The sequence below is a fragment of the Anarrhichthys ocellatus genome, unplaced genomic scaffold, assembly GCF_004355925.1.
Source record: "Anarrhichthys ocellatus isolate YVR2014 unplaced genomic scaffold, GSC_Weel_1.0 scaffold14, whole genome shotgun sequence".
Taxonomy (NCBI): domain Eukaryota; kingdom Metazoa; phylum Chordata; class Actinopteri; order Perciformes; family Anarhichadidae; genus Anarrhichthys; species Anarrhichthys ocellatus.
The window spans coordinates 7,465,852-7,482,609 of NW_022280044.1; the positions used below are offsets into that span (position 1 = coordinate 7,465,852).

The window sequence follows — 16,758 nt, forward strand, 5'->3', positions numbered from 1 at the left end:
ACACACACACACACACACACACACACACACACACACACACACACACAGAGCCACGTGCTGGGATAGAGTTGTATTGACTAACGATGCTGCTGGGCCATCACCCCTGTGGCCGAACGCATGGCGCTGCTGTGTGCAGCAGGGCTGTAGAACAGAGCAGCTCTGGCTCCCTGCAGCAGATCAATGCAGCTGGAGAACCTTTGGATCGTCCGCCCAAACCCTTCCTCCCTCCGTCTGCTCGCATCACTCGGAGCGCTGCTTCCTCTCTCTCAGGATATGACAATCAATCAATTCGTTTCTGTTCTTTTAGGGGGAAATTTTGGCGATGGCAGTGAAGTCTTTTGTCAGGGAAACCCTGCGTTTTGTATGCAGCGCGTTTGTCTCGCAAAATTAACTGCACATGATTCATTAACTGCAAGAGACGATAGAAATTATGTAGGCGAGGACCACAAAGCCATTATCATTAATGTGGCGTCTACTCTCATAAAACAAAAAATAAAGTTAAGTTGTTATAGGAAACTCAATGCAAGTGCAATTAAACTGCCTCGTCCACAAAATGATAATGCTCTCACAGTCCAGACGACTGAACGAGTCAGAGCAAATGCACAGCGAGCATCAAAACTCAGCAAATATTTGCACGGTGAGATATTGTTTTCATTCAATATCCCCAGTGCTGTGTGAAATGATAGATCATCGGGGTAACCCTTCACCATCCAGTTTCACACTTCCTCCTTTGAGTCACTTTTTTTTGTCTTTACTGGACATTAAGTGTCTTTCCATCCATCTGTTTGATCTGCATTTTTAATTGTGCATGTAAATGATAATAGTGAAAAAAATGTTCCAATCCAAATATTACAATATTTACACTTGGCTGAGGTGGGAATGTTTTATCGATAAAAGCAAAATGTGATTAAGTGCAATAGAATCACACTAAATGACGCACAATAAATCATAACATACATGAAGCATATGACGTCCGCTGAACCTTCGGCCTCACTCAAGAGAGAAAATAGCAGCAGATGGAAACGTGTTTGAGGAGCGATGAGGCGGCTGTAACTTTCCTCAAATGAATGCATGAAACAAACAGAAATGCCATATTTCCACATCTTTTAACTACATCTTGTAAGCCCCTCCTCCTCTGCGATGTTATAATACCACCTGACTGGAGACGTGGTGCCATAAACTGTTTATCTTGATGAACCAACTCCTAGTTTTCCCATAACAGTAGTGGACTGGCGTTTTCTTTTCCCAATTTGGTGGAAATGGATTTAAAACGTGCGCTACATTTGGATGAAACTGTGTCTATAGAGAGATCGTCGTTTACAAAAACATCACTGAGAAATGGGGGACGAAATCCAAAGTCTGCTCTCTAACGTTCAGGTGAAGTCAATCGGTGTCAGAATTCTGAGTTAGATAAATGTAGAAGTAATCTTCCAGCATTTCTGTCTTTTTTTTTTTAGAACAGAATTCCTTTTTGGTGTAACTATTGCACCGCCTCAGCAAACAAGCTCCTTCTGTTGAATTACAGAGAGCACATTCTGTATTAAAACAGTGAAGACTTTCATTTTGGGATATGCAGCTTTGTTGTTCTTATTACTTAATTTTATTACTCCCAAATAATTTCCCTCTGAACTCCATAGTAATTCTCCCGGTAAGTATTTTAGTTAATGCATTATGATTCAGCGCTGGCCTCTCCTCTACCTCTCCGTGCTCTCTGCTGTCCAGCAGAATAACAGCTGAATCCTAAGAGATGGACTGAAACGCATTAAAGCTGCAGAGAGACGATAAGAAATGTTGAAGCACAGACCGCAGTAAGAAAAAATAACTCTTTATTAAATGATATATTTTTTTGTCCAGCTTACAAACAGTTATAGCTATAAAAAAGAGGTTTACGGTATGAAACAATTATGTAAATATGTTCAACTTATTAGTTACTAATTAGTTATTATTACATGTTTACACCCAGCAGCTCCCAGGTGTAGCTGTTGCCTATTTAGAGTGAGTTCACACATGATAATATGCTGTTTCTAAATGACTGGGAGGAATTGAAATTACATTTCACAAAAGATACATAAAGTTTATAAAATATTAAGCCAATAATGTCAGCTAGGTCAGCATAATTGACTATTTCCCACTCTTTCTGAAATGTATTTGATACTAAATCCCCCCCAAAAAATACAAATATCTCCTGTTTACACTTGGAAACAAAGAATTAACTTTAATATCGTTGTTCCCTAAAGTAGTTTTCTTTCAATAAAAAGCAACAAACGACAAGATGTTGACATGAAATACAAAAATTTAACTTATGGTGTATTTAAGGTAACTTACAATTTTATAGTAGGTGATGTAAAAATAGAAGAAAATGAAATGTCCAAAAAATGATTTCATAGAAACCTGTAATGTTTGGTTTGCTACAGAGCAACTAGCAGTAGTTACTAAGAACTTAAGCCAACCTGTGCAGCACTTCTACTGTAGAGGACCACTACAGCTCTACATCTTGTCAATATTACAGTCTTCCTTTTTTTAAACCATGAAACAGTTCCAAAATACCGGTAGTTCTTTGCCAACGCATTCATCGTGTCTTCAAATAGCCTAAACATAAACATGGCGTGTGCTTTAACCTTCGATGTGTCTCCATATTCAAAGCAACACCAACAAAGCCAGCATTGCTATTCAGTGCATATTTTCATCCCCCGTAGCAATTGTCTGGCCCGGTGTGCAGCTCTACTTCTCCACCGCCGTCATATCAGTCCAGAGCTCAGCGGGCTTTCTCTCCTCCTCCCTTTTGTATTTGTCTCGGAGAAGGCGATTAATAAGTCGCCAGACATGTCCGCTCCCTATTCTACCGGCCCTCCCCGCTTTACCTCTTGTTAGGGAATGAGCAGAGGCATTGATCAAACACGAATACCAGCCTCTTTCATCATTACCTGCAGATATACATCGTCGCAACTCAGACAGCAGGGAGAGGGGGGTGAGGAGGAGAGGGAGAAAAGAGTGGGGACGGAGGATCTCTTTCCACAGAGCTAACAAGATCCTTACTCAGAAAGAAGAGTGCGAGGACGGTACGCAGGGGGGGAGGCAAACAGGTATAGAGAGGCGAAGGAGCTGGTGGGAAGATGAATGGACAAGGAGAAAGAGAGAAGTGCTGTTGAGAGTGGGCTTATGAAAAAAAATAATGAAAAAATGGAAGCTAGAGGGGACATTCAGAGATGCTGCAGGGAAAGAGGCGGTAAGAAAGGAGTATGAGGAAAACAGCAAGGTTTGCACAAATTGGCCTTATAAATGAAAAGGGCTAAGGTGAAGCTGGATGCATGAATAATACTGTACAAGGGCTTTTTGCAAAGCTTTGCCTCAACACTGGCTGAAAGACAGACAGAGAGTTGGGGTTACACTCAGCTCTGCAGGGGGGGGAAGAGAGAGACACTAGATTACCTCTCGTCCGTCTTGTTACATCTGTTAAGAGGCTTACAGAAAGGCAGGGAATCTGCAAACGCAGAGACTCCTCCTGTTTTTTCAGAAATTCAGTTATGAATTTACGGACGATACTAGGCAAGGCAAGTTTATTTGTATAGCACATTTCAACAACAAGGTAATTCAAAGTGCTTCACATAAAACCGTTAAAAGCATCAAAACACAAGGCAAAAGAAAAGGAGATTTAAAAACAATTAAGAACATTAATTGAAACAATAAAAACAGTCATTAAAACATTAAAAAACAGTGTAAGAAATAAAATACAGTAGTGAAATGCAGGTAATTGATTAATATATTAATTGAATCTGGTTCAATTAAAGGCAGCAGCAAACAGAAAAGTCTTCAATCTTGATTTAAAGGAGCTGAGGGTCTCAGCAGACCTGCAGCTACTAGACCCCAGATACTAGACCCCTTCATAGATTTATGGTTGTCTTTGTTACATCTTTGTTAAACACAGCGCCACAAAATAAATATATTTGTGTGTTGCAGCGTTATGGTTTCCCCAGACCAAAAGAAGGACAGGGCTGTCTGCATACTTTTGCCCGTATAGTTATTCTAGGATTTCTACCTACACCCCTGTACAATAGAGACTGAGATTGTGAGAGATAGAGATTTTAGGAGCAAACAGCTTTTAAAGATGACATTAAAAACATCTCAACAACATGTCATCCCAGCACAGTTATCACAGGTGATATTCGATAGAAGGTAGTTCCAGATCAATGAGTTTTCCCAGAGTAAAGTGAACCCAAAGAGATGTCGCTGAATATTTACAACCTCTGCTAACCATCATGCATTGTATTATCTTGCATGGCTAATAAAACCGGGGATAAAACACACTCTATACATTTAAGTAGCAAGAAAAAAACCTCCCACAAAGCTTTTTCAAATAGTGCTGACCAAATAGTGCTGACCAAATAGTGCTGACACGCTTGAGTGAACAGATTTCAGATGTCTCAGCCTGTGTCGGTATTGTTGTAGGCAGGTTGCTTTAGGAAGCACATCTGAAGACTCCTGTATGTGTGCGCAGGGGCACATTGTAGACACAGTGCTGGCTCAGTCCTTTTCCTTTGCCAGCATTGCCTACACATATCCCTGCCTCAGGCAACGTTTATGAAAAAAGTACAGAGCTCTGCAGAAGTGGAGATGTGTGTTGATGTTGTTATAAACTGGTGTGGAAAACACCCTTAACCATTTAAGGACTTTTAGGGCCGATGTACCTTCATTCCCCCAGTGCAGCTGTGTATTGTGTCTATTTTTGGAGAGTCTGACATGTATAGAAAGTTTTGTGTTTGGACCCCCGGGGGGGGGGGGGGGGGGGGGTTTATTGTACCCTTGTTAAACTTCCCTTTCAACCTCATTAGTTGAGTTCACATTGTTTCTCAGTGCCAGCAAGAGGACAAAGCTTTACGCTTAAAGGAACTCTCTGCTGTCTCAAACCACACGGGCATTTTTCTCATTTAACTCATTCCATGGATTGTCTCATGAGGACACTATGAACCATCAGCTGTGTACCGGAAACGCTCTTATGAGTTTTATTGAGAAACGTGCCACAGGATGTCGAGTTGATGAGAAAATTTGTGCCCTGAGAAGATTCATTTTCAATTTCCCATGGTTGTTATTGTGGCAAATTTAGCTTTTCTCGTCTTGGCTGAACTGTTAGTGCTGTCCTCGTTTCCTGTTCTCATTAACATGTGCTGTTGGTAACCAAATTGAATTTAGACAGCATAAATATGTGTTTTATGTCTATTTAAGATGCATTAAAGAGAAGATGTCTGAATCAACAAACTAGAGGCTTATAAAACACAGTACACACAGTAACTAACCAATTGTTTTATTTAGCTTAACAAGACTCTGCATGCTATCTACCTAGCCAGCTAACTAGCGAGGCTAATTTGTTAGCTCGAGAAGTCTCGGTGTTAGCGGCAGCAGCTAGCGTTAGCTGGATAGTTCAGAGCTTTGATTCTATAAATGCTAGTCAGAGAAAGGTACACAGCTCTGCGTAGAGCCGAAAGTCTCTCTGTAGTCGCGCTAGCCAACAGCGTATCTTCACACTTTTGACATTTTTGTAGCTCTAGCTAACAGGAGTTGGGTGGATAAATGTGGTAGCAATTGTTGAGCTTGCTAGCTGAAGAGAGGCTTCAGTGATTGGCTGAACTGTGACTTTTGAGAACACCACTGTCGAGAAAAAACGACAATCTGGAATAAAATCTGACATGAATTTAAAGTGTCACAACAATGCCATAATATAATAAAAATAATTAGAAACATGATTGACTGTTATTGAGGACGTGATGGACTGTGAGTGCTATTCATTTTTAATGAAACTGTACTAAAACATTCATCATCCCTTTTCTTACTCTTTCCTTTCAGTATCAAGATGGTGCTGATGTGGACCAGCGGCGACACCTTTAAAACCGGCTACTTCCTGCTCACCCAGGCTCCTGTGCAGTTCTGGACGTGTGGCCTGCTGCAGGTCTTAGTGGACTTCACCATCCTGTTCCAGGTTTACTACTACAGCCGCTACCCACAGAAGCCAGTGTCCCACACTGTCTCCCACACCACCAGTGCCAAAGCCCTCTGATAGCCGCTGCAAGCTCTCCGAGGACGCCAACACCCAAAAACACCAGTAAGGAAGCATTTTTAGAGGAGCTGTGGACGTGTATAAACATACAGGAGTACCAAAGCGCCTTGAGATAACACAGGCTACACACCCTCACCCTCTAGGATACATCAAGACACATACACACCCATAAATAAGGCATGAACATACACACTTGAGCGGTGTTGGTGTCTGCAGCGATACCCGAAAGACACTTGTCCCAAACAAACTCAACCTTTTTTCCTTTTATGTATCCCACCGACTTCTTCGCAATGCGACACTATGCTAGTGTCGTGGAAGGCAGACTTCTGAAAGAATATATCCTTGAGTCGACCTGTGCATGTGGAGAATGTTATGCACATAAATGAATATATAAAGTGCAGATGTATGCGCTGAAATCTGTGCTCAAGGGAACGTGGACCAGCTTTTGTCGTCATCCACATCAGCTGATGATTGATGCATGGACCCTCTGCCTTAAATCGCACACATTCAAACATGGCTCGCTGCATTACCAGCAATATACATGTTTGAATCAATCAAATTGATCTTAATACACAAAGTTACTGAATGTACAAAATGGTATTTGTTATTTTGTTGTTATTTTTCTAACACAGTGGAGAAATGCTGGTCAGTCTACCACTTGTTGGACACATTTTCTTTGCCGTGTGCTGTGATGCACAGGCTCATTCTTCTGTGTTAACAGAGGAATCAAATTGTAAGAAACTAGAGGCAGTCCCAAGACAAATCCCAAAGGGTTTGAAGATGCATTGTATTGGCTTTTTAAACACAAACAGATGATCATACACATTAGCGGCCTTGATGGTAACGGAGCGATGAGATAATCGAGCTTTGTAGAAGTCTTCTGTATGAAGCCAGTGTTGCCGGAAGGACAACGGTGTTCAGTGTTTTGAAGCATCGCGACCAGTGTTCAGGCTGTGTACAGTAGGTTGTTAAAAGGTCAACGCCAAGATTTTTATACTGAAGCTGCTAATGACATTTGTATATCTTATATTTTGATCGTTTTCACTCCACAAACGCCAAAGTAGTTGATGTGCTTTTAGACTAAACACAAAGAGAATTTAAGACGGAGCACAGTGAAGCGAGGACGAGTTACCCTCAGTTGAAAATGTGTTAATTTGAGCTCCGAAATAACTCTGTTGGATACAGTGGTTATTATTGCCAATATAAGTTACAGCCAAATTATCCTTTTAGTTCACTTTTTTTATAGATTGATACTTCTGAATATGTTCTGCAAAATTGTATCTTCACTTCCCATCATTGTCTCAAGTTTATTATTTATATTGCAAATCCAATAACATCCCCCGATGTCCCTCCTCATGACTCCACAGTGCTGTGTGCTGCTGCTGCTTTGGGCAGGTTGTACTCATCACCATTTTGTCTCAAGAAATTAATTTCCTGTTCAGAAGGAAAGGCTGCCGCATAACACGGTGAATGTGTTGTTGTTGTTTTGTAATCTTTCTCTGGGGACGGGTGAAATGCCAAACCAGGAGGTGTCAGGACTGTCAGCCCTTCAGTGAACTGTGTACCAGAGCAGACCTCATTCTGTCCTAAAAATATGGAAACTTCCCCTTTTTGTTCCGGAGGGACACGGCAGGAGATGCCTGTGAATGATTCTTTCCCCGCTCTTAAATATACAAAAGAACATATGGTTGCACCTTGGTTTCTTAGTTGAGGGTGTGCACTTTTTTTGTGTTTGACACCAGTTTAGTCAACCTGTGTATTTTGTTACTCTTATTTTTTATAAATCTTTAAATGCCAGTGTAAGATAATGTACGCTTGCTGTTTATTCAGGCAGTGGTGGGGTCAACGTGATCAAAAAGAGTTTCACTTTATTTACGCTTTCATTCCTTGTGTCTGATTTTACTTTCTTTTTTTATTACATTGTGTTTTGTACCGTTTGATCCATTCACATTCACATAAGAGGTATTTGCTCATATACACTGCCATCTTATGCATCGTCGTATCTGTGAAACCAACACCTAGTTTTGTTACTGTACCAAAAATATAAGTACCTGTATGTTCAGTTTTTATGCCATTTTTACTACGTTACATCATTGGTTTGTGTTTGATTTGTCTTTTGAAGTGCCAGTTGTCCATGTCAATAACTAGTAACATCCATCAACACTTGTTTAAACACCAAGTTGAGAATCCAATGTGGCATTGACACACAATAAAGAGGACATGGAGAGATTCGCGAGTCATGTTTTGTTTGTGTCGGGCCTGCAGACATCGATCGTTGCCCCCATCAGCGATGCAGCTCTGGCAGACATCAAGTGTCAAAGGAAGAATACGTAAGCCAAGCAGTCGAGGTCCGTCTTTGGGCATATAGGCCATCTAAATAGTAAGCACATAAATTGTAATGCGTGGGGCTCTCACATCAAGCTCTCCACTGGTACATAGATGAGACGGTACACAGATAATAGATGTGCCAGCCGAGAAAGACTTATGTTTGCTTTTTAAATCTTTTACTGTGCCATTAACCACGACCGTCTCTTATACTGTAGATGTGGCTTACATAACATGTGCATAGGTTTTACATTGTTGTTGATGCAAGATGTTTGACTATTTATTTGCGAAACAAAATCATGAGATAATGAAATGGACCAAACACAATAAGAACGTCTTATCTACAATACTGTATGTAGAGAAAACACTTCCAGAACAAGTATGTTGGAAAAAAGTCCTCAATTATTATCAGAATTATCAATAATCTGAAATATAATTTAGACATAAGCATTTGGGGTCCGTTGTTTTCACTGTCGGTGGATGTCAGTCAGTCGGCCCCTTTGAAGAGAATCACACATGATTACACACATTTGTAAGTGTGCTTCTCTAGCCGGTTTCATTCTAATTCAAGATATTTATTTTAATATTGTGTCCACTGGTCACTTTAGCTCAAAATGTGGTAAGACGTCTGGCACTAACATCTGTCTCTCGAAAGGATACAGTAGCTCCAACTAGTGCTGTTAGTATCTAGGATACTAAGTAATCACTCATAAAATGAGTAGTAATTTGAATTTTGGGTGGTTTTAACTGTAATGAAACATATACAAACCTTCCAGATTTGTGTAGAGGTTTGGGCAAAAAAGACCAACATATTCAACAAAAAGACGTAGTTTGCCACAGTACAAAGTATAAATTTGACCTGATGATGACGCAACACAAAAGTTCAGGAGGTCACTACAATCAATAGGAGATACCTCTATGGAAATATGAGTGGCCATACCAGATTTCACGGCAATTTGCACGGCATGGCAGTTGCTCCTGACCAAAGAGTTGGACAAACAGATATACGTATATATCATTTTTAACAAGGCAACAACTAAAACTTTGCTGAAACCTTGATAAAAGCGAACAAGCCTATTTCCTGAAACGGCTTCCTATTCTTTTAAAGCTCCAGCATGGGAACCAGATACTTTTTACACCAGTGCGTGCATAGCCCTTTGACAAATAAATTAGTTTTGTGTTATGTCGTAGATTAATAAGCTCTGCTTCATTGCAAATAAATGTGCTGACATCATCATGTGCATGTGTGTACCTTATATATAACAAAGTTATTTGGTTTGGCAAAATGCAATATGGAGATGGTGTTGCACATCAATAATAAACTACATGTCTCACAACTCAGCAAATACCTTTATTTCAGACAATCCTCTCAAATGCAGCTACATGAGGAACATTATTTATAAGTCTGAGGTCTGAAAAACAACTTGTTTTCGTGTCTGTTTTTCTCAGACTCGTCTCAAGTCTAAGTCGCAGTCAGAGAGAATCCTGTCACTTTTTTCTCATTCGACTGGTTCTTTAATGATGTAGTTGAACTATCTAAGTTCTAAGTCAAATTTGTGGAGGGAAAAAAAGACCTCTGCAGCTCCTCCGTAAAACTTTAGAAACTCAGATACACTCTGGTGCACAAGCGGCTTCCCACGATCAAAGCAGAGACCTCAATCTCCAGAGAAGAAAATCTCCTCCCTGCTCACAGTCCTGCAGCTTGTCAACTTGGAAGTCCCCGCGCTGGCTGCCACGGCCTCCCAGACTGCCACTTGAACACAGACAGACAGAGCAGCTCTAAGTTGTCATGGCCGCTTTAATCTCAGCAGCCCTGCGAGCAGCCATGGACTTCCTCCGATGCATGGATGAGGCCGCGGCCCCCGTGATGCCGTGGTAGCTGTCCGTCTCCTGAGAGTCTTCGCTGTTCTGGGACTTGGTGCTGTCCTGCGAGTCGGGCTTCTGCCTCAGCGCGCGGATCTGCTCCTCCTTCAGCTCCAAGTAGGAGCGGGAGAAGGTGTGAAAGATGGACGTGACGGGGAAAGCCATGAGGAGGATGCCGCTCAGGATGCTGCTGAGCGCCACCACCTGGCCGGGGATGCTTCTGGGCACCATGTCGCCGTAGCCGACCGTGGTCATGGAGATGACGGCCCACCAGTAGCTGCCAGGGATGCTTGTGAACTCCTGCTTGGCGCCCAGCTCGCTCTCAGCAAGGAACACCAGTGGGGAGAAAAGAGCCATGGCAACGCACAGGAAAAGCAGCAACAGGCCGAACTCACGCGTACACCTCCTCACCGTCAGCCCGAGCGTCTGCAAGCCTAAGGAATGGCGAGCCAACCTCATCACGTAGAAGATCCGTAGAGCTCGCAGGACGCGGAGAACTAACCCCACCTTCTCCAGGTAGTTGTTCCCCGAGCCCGCAGGCTTCTCTCCCACCGACAGAGAGTCCACAATGAGGGTGATGTAGTAGGGAAGGATGGCCACCACGTCGATGACGTTTAGAGGCGTTCGCAAAAACATGCACTTGCTCTGCGTCTGAATGAAGCGCAGCGTGAACTCCAGGGAGAACCAGGCAACGCACACCGTCTCCAGCACAAAGATGTTATAGCACCTCTGGGAGCACTCACCCTACGGAGAGAAGAAGAAAATAAAAAGCACATAAAGACAGACATTAATTAAGAGTTGAGTTACATTACAAAACAGCAACAACACCCCCTCGGTGTGTGAGATAAATAGTGCTTCAGATAAGGTGCAGTGTCGGCGATTAAGACTCTATTTCAAAGCCTGCTATTTGGTTGGCGGGGTTGTCATTGACAGAGGAGGCTGATGCGTTTGATCTCACAACAAAAAGGTGACGCTGAACAAAACACAAAAGAGAAGGTGCTGAAAGATTCATGAAGTGTAAAACAAAAGGCTTTGATTATCTCATTTAGTGAACCCTCGCTGACTCACACGTCAAACCTGAGCGATCAAGAGGTGAACGCTGTCGACGTGCAGACATACGTAATTAACTGTCTCAGTCATCGTGCCTTCTGAAAGCTGCCACAGCTGAATTATTCTCTCTTTTAATGATAATCTATTTTATTCTGCTGCTGAAATAGGGTTCATACATATTTTAAAATATAATTATAAGAGATTACTTGGTTATTAAGTCAAAGTCACCCCTGGAGGACACTGGAAAAAAAAAGTGTGCTTTTCATTTTTTTCAGCATTTAATTAAGTGTTATTAATTACAAACAATATACTTTGCTTTACTAGCATCAGTTAATTATGTGTGGGTTAATTAGAATATGAGAATGTTTGAAGACATACAGAATATATATTTTTTAAATCTTTCCTCTTTGAAATGTCGTGTAATACTGAGAAATAGATATCTCTAAAGAATCTTGAATCCTCTCAGACTCAGTTCCCTGTTGTGTTTCGTGGCTCAGATATTCATGACTTTGATGTTGTGCAGAAACACATGATGACATTAGCGAGCCAACAGTGATACAACAACACACACTGTGGTTGTGGAGATTTTCTACAGGTGAGAATGTGCGCAAGCGTGAATGTACAAGCAGAACATTTCCCTTCGTTTCTGCTCAGTCAAGAGCTCTGCTGCCATGGAGGCGTCATTCCAACTGACCTGCCTCAAAGAAAGGAAGTCCTCACCGATTGAGCCTCATGCATTTTTCAGTATCGTCTTAGTTTTGCATATAGCATGTTTTTTCTAAAACTTGCTAAACCCATTAAGGACCACGTATATGACGGATCGGCACAGCTGGAGTTGCAGTTTTTCACACAGCAGCAGCAGCAGCAATTAACTGCTGTATGGATCTGGAGAAGTAGTCATCGTGATCAACAGTGGGATGGATTTATGTGTTATGTTCTTCAGTGCTGCGGTGGCAGAGTAAAAACTGAACGCCTTTCCACTGACAGTTGGCTGATCACAGCAGTACAACAGGTTCTGTCAAACCTCCACAGTGTGGATGTGAAAGTGCAATTAAATGCCAGTCGGCATTACTTACTAGTTTATGATAACTTTGCGATCCATGATTTCCTGAATTGTAAATCAGATAAAACACAAAATCTAAGAAGAAACACAAAATTGCAGTTTTGACCGAGAAAACATTCCATCGAGTACGCAGCTAGCAAGAAATCTGCAGGCACACAGCAGGCAGCCATCACAGTATGACTGTATCTCCACGTCTAACCGTCAGCCCTCGTCTTTAGCTGTGAAGTTTACTGTTAATACCTCTAGCTGTCTGTTGGTCCACCACTTGGTCCAGACTAAAATATCGCAACAGTAATGTGATGCATCACCATGAAATGTTGTACAAACATGCATGGTCCCCAGAGGATGAAATGTAGTACATCCTGATGATCTTGATCCCCTGAGTTTTTCATACAGAGTCTGCTCAAAACTTCATTTTGTACTTTGGTTTACGACCAAACACCAGCATAACTCATGACCGTCCCTTCAGCCCCAGCTGCACTTTGTGTTCAGTGCTAATTAGCAAATGCGTGGATGCTAAAGCTGAACATTAACACACCAGAACCACAATTGGAAACGTATTAGCATGCTGATGTGCATTTAGCTCAAGCACAGCCGCACAGAGCTCTCTTTAATTAAACTGCATTTCACTGATGACATAGGAGATTCTACGTGATCTCCTGCAAAAGAGGTTAAAAAAAAATCACAATAATTTACATCACAATGTTACTGCGTGTGTTACCACAGTAGTGATGGAGGCTTGTTTACATCCGTCGATGAGCTCAGATTAAGTGTAGCTACAGTATGGACATTTTAGTTTAGTTACACAGCCGGCTTACTGAGGAGTAAAAGCAGAGGATGAGAGAATTTAAATTTTCTGTTAGTCAGAGTCACCTCACAAAGTCTCTGTTGGCTGCCGTCCACAGCCAACATTAAAATGAACAATAGGGAGTTGGTTGTCTTCCTCGGCACAGCTCCGTAGTTCCCTGGCCAGCTGCTAACAAGCCGATATATTGTTATTTTGAAATGTGAAATGATAAAATAACTGAGGTTAAGAGCACAGATTGTCAGCTTCTCTTTGAGGGGATTTGAAGCCGAATTGGACCAGAAACGTAAAAGAAAATGTTATATTCTCCCATTTCAGAATGCCAAAACCATTTGGATAGATTATAGAGGAAACAGTACTTTGCTGAATATTACTATATTCAGTAAAAAGAGCCTCTCCATTAAGTTTCATATCGTCAGTAACATATTTTATGTTTCTCTCTCGAACTCATTATCCACTTTATGGCTGGGTCATCAATCCACCTCTGAGTCCTCATGCAAAGTGTTTTCCTAAACACCAGTTCTTTGTATCTGCGGGGACATTAAAGCTCTGCAGCACATGGCAATGTTGAAGCTCTGGAGGCACAGCAGAGAAATTCAAATTTGAGCTGAAATCCACCCTCTAACCACATGCTGTCATTCCACATCCAAAATAATACCAGTCTGAAGCCAAGACAAATAAATGTGCTCCTGTCCAAATCCTTAAGGAGCTCATTCGTTTTTCACATGGTACTCGGTATGTTTCACACCTCCTCTGTCTTTCTGCTCTTCTGCGTCCACAAGGGAGTCCGTCTGTATTTTTTTAAATGATACTGTCCCTTTCCTTGTGTTTGACCAGCATATTTGTATTGTTCTCTGTCGGAGGCTTTTCTGGCTGAGTGCATTTTCCACTCCCTCCCGCCTGCCTGTTCTCCAGACCGAGAAGCCTCTGATGTAGGCAGAAGCGCGGAGGATCAAAATTAAAAGCACACAATTATCCGTCTCAGCGATCAGGGTACTCTGACCCTGTCACAGCTGAAGACAAGCATGCAAACCAAACAATGAGGGAGGCGACGACGGCCCACCTCCGATTCCCCGCAGATATGTTGGAGTGGGTGTGATTCACAAACAGGGGGACTTCAAGTGCCGGGCTGGTTCTGTCCTCGGCACGCCCATGCTTTTAATGGATTTATTTATTCACCTCACTGGGCTCCACTGTGTGTCTTGTGTGTTTGCTCTCTGCCGGTCAGATCGAGTTTCAACGCTTCCCGCTCTCTTCCAGAAGCCATCTTAATAAGCTTCTTCAAAAAGAAGGCATCTTATTTCAGATAACGGGATTGTGTGTGAATCCCAAGTGCTATTTCCATAATCCACGAGAAGAGATGGCAGATTTATGATTGTATGGACAATAAACAAAAGTCTAGGTTTCGCTTTTAGCAAAATAAAAAGCTGCATGACATGTGTGCTGTCATAAATATTTAAATAACTTGAAACCAGTAAAATACAGGTTGAAAAGGGCTCTAATACCAACAGTTGGTGCTGCCTTGTCTCATGTGCTTTACAAGAAGACACCATGTGTGGATCTGTAGCTCATGCTAGAACTTCAGAATACGTGACAGCAAGACACTAGCATTATTGCAAAAGTGCAGATTAAAGCCAAAATACTAACCCTAAATGGTTAAGTTATTTATAGTTATACACTTTACAAGGGAAAGGTGTCTTGCAGTTTCAGACATTTATATAATGTTTGTGAGAAATGATACAGCCACACTAGTCCCTCTTATCTACTGCACGGGAGAGCGTTCCAGGTAGTAAACCAGAAGCAGTCGGTGCTCATCCTCAAAGCCTTCTCCGTTCTAAAAGTGAAAAACATGGTTTTGAAACACCTCAGGTAGCATTTCATCTTTGTGTGCAGCTTTGTAATGCGCAGACAACCAACTGGCTTCGCTGAGCTTTTCAATGGAAAGCATTCGGGACCGTCTACCACACAGGAGATGAGAGGCTCAGCAGTGCTTTGGGATAAATGACAACAATGACAATGTTAATTTAAAGTCTTAGCATTTGCTAATTAGCACTGAACACAAATTACAGCTGAGGCGTTTGTGACAATATTTCAATGTCTGTCTGGCAGTCCATCCAATATTTGTTGAGATATTTTACTTTGGACCAAAGTAGCGGACCAGCGGAAAACCAGGGACAGCGTTCCCTCTCGGAACGTTACTATGAGTGCGACTCTTTATTTTTTATACAATATCTTCGGATATGCAAGGCATACGTTTCATTTCCACAGGCAGGATTTAATTTATGTCATTTATTGACTGGCTGCAGTTTCGGGGAATTGGAAACTTACTATATCTGTAAGGTTTCAGAAAAGAAAGGGCTGGACCTAAATACAGGGAGACTCGGGAAACGGAGGGTTGGATAATTGTGGGTTTAATTGTAACAAAAAAGCATTCAACACAAAAACGTGTGAATCACAAGTCCATGAAAAATAAAATATCCAAAGAAACAGCGAACACGGCAAAGGGGAGCAGACACTAATCGTACCGGGAGGAAATGGCAGGCAGCCGAAAGACGAACGAACACTGAGCCAAGGGACACACAGGGTTTAAATACACAGGGAAGGTGCCGGTGATTAGACACAGCAGGTTTCAATTAGGGGAAGGGCAGACAAAGGCAGGAAATAAAGTGCAAGACACAGAACATCTCAATAAAACAGAATTAATAACCAATTCAAAACATAAATCGTGCCAATATCTGTCTATTTATAGCCCTGAAAAAGACTGACGGCCTCCTGCCACTCACACAGTGCATGCTGGGATAGGCTTCTGCACCCCCCCACAGTTAACGATGTATTCAATAACCATTAGTACTAAAAGTAAGTAACAGCGTCAGCACAGGGCCTCATGCCTGCCTACTGCACGTCAAAACACTGTCAGTCAAGTATATTTTCCAATCCTCGTCTTAATTCTTCTCCCACAACCTTAAAATTACTTTCATTCAGTGTAAAATCTGTCACATTGAATGCTGGGTTTGCGATTACTGCCTGGGAAAGAGGAACCAGCGAGTCAGGAGAGCAGGCTGGTTCAGGGTGAAATCTGAGCAGATAGAAGCTCACCCGAGTCATTTTACACAAATTATAACAAATAAGATTGATGTTCCCGCTAAGTTAATAGCTTTGCGACCTGCTGTGTGTCTAATCATTTCTCAAAATGGTCAAATAATATCATCTTATTTCCCCCAGAGCGGTTTGGTGAATTTCCTCCAGTACGTCTCTCTCTGTGTGTGTGTGTGTGTGTGTGTGTGTGTGATTAGGATGCAGAATTATGATTAGCAGGCAAAGTGTTCTGCTCAAACCCAGATTCAATAATTACATTACTTTCTCTGGAACTTATTAAAGACTCTACTAAACATCGTCTTTGGCAAGAAGAAGAAGTCTAATCCACCACCGCCATGGAGTCTGATCAAAATGTTTAATCATTTCAGAAATTTATTTATTTTTCGATCGCCTGAAAACACTGCTATAACACACACACACACACACACACACACACGTGGGCATTGATCTCGGCTCAGTTTTGTGGCTTGTCAATATGTATTTATTACGGACGGTTCTTTAGGGAGG

General features: G+C 41.9%; 2 protein-coding genes across 3 annotated transcripts in view; one reads left to right on the plus strand and one right to left on the minus strand.

Moving 5' to 3' along the window:
- Positions 1–8,278, plus strand: part of slc66a2 (solute carrier family 66 member 2) — a gene marked incomplete at its 5' end in the record, with an annotated part of 13,817 nt that extends 5,539 nt beyond the window's left edge. The window contains one exon of the mRNA XM_031853735.1: positions 5,839–8,278. Coding sequence (XP_031709595.1) covers positions 5,839–6,049 — 211 coding nt within the window. The remainder of the gene's footprint in view (positions 1–5,838) is intronic.
- kcng2 (potassium voltage-gated channel, subfamily G, member 2) overlaps positions 7,712–16,758 on the minus strand; it is a 25,836-nt gene continuing 16,789 nt past the window's right edge. For both annotated transcript variants that reach the window (XM_031853733.1, XM_031853734.1), the window contains one exon: positions 7,712–10,981. In XM_031853733.1, the coding sequence (XP_031709593.1) occupies positions 10,154–10,981 (828 nt within the window). In that variant the 3' untranslated portion in view covers positions 7,712–10,153. The remainder of the gene's footprint in view (positions 10,982–16,758) is intronic.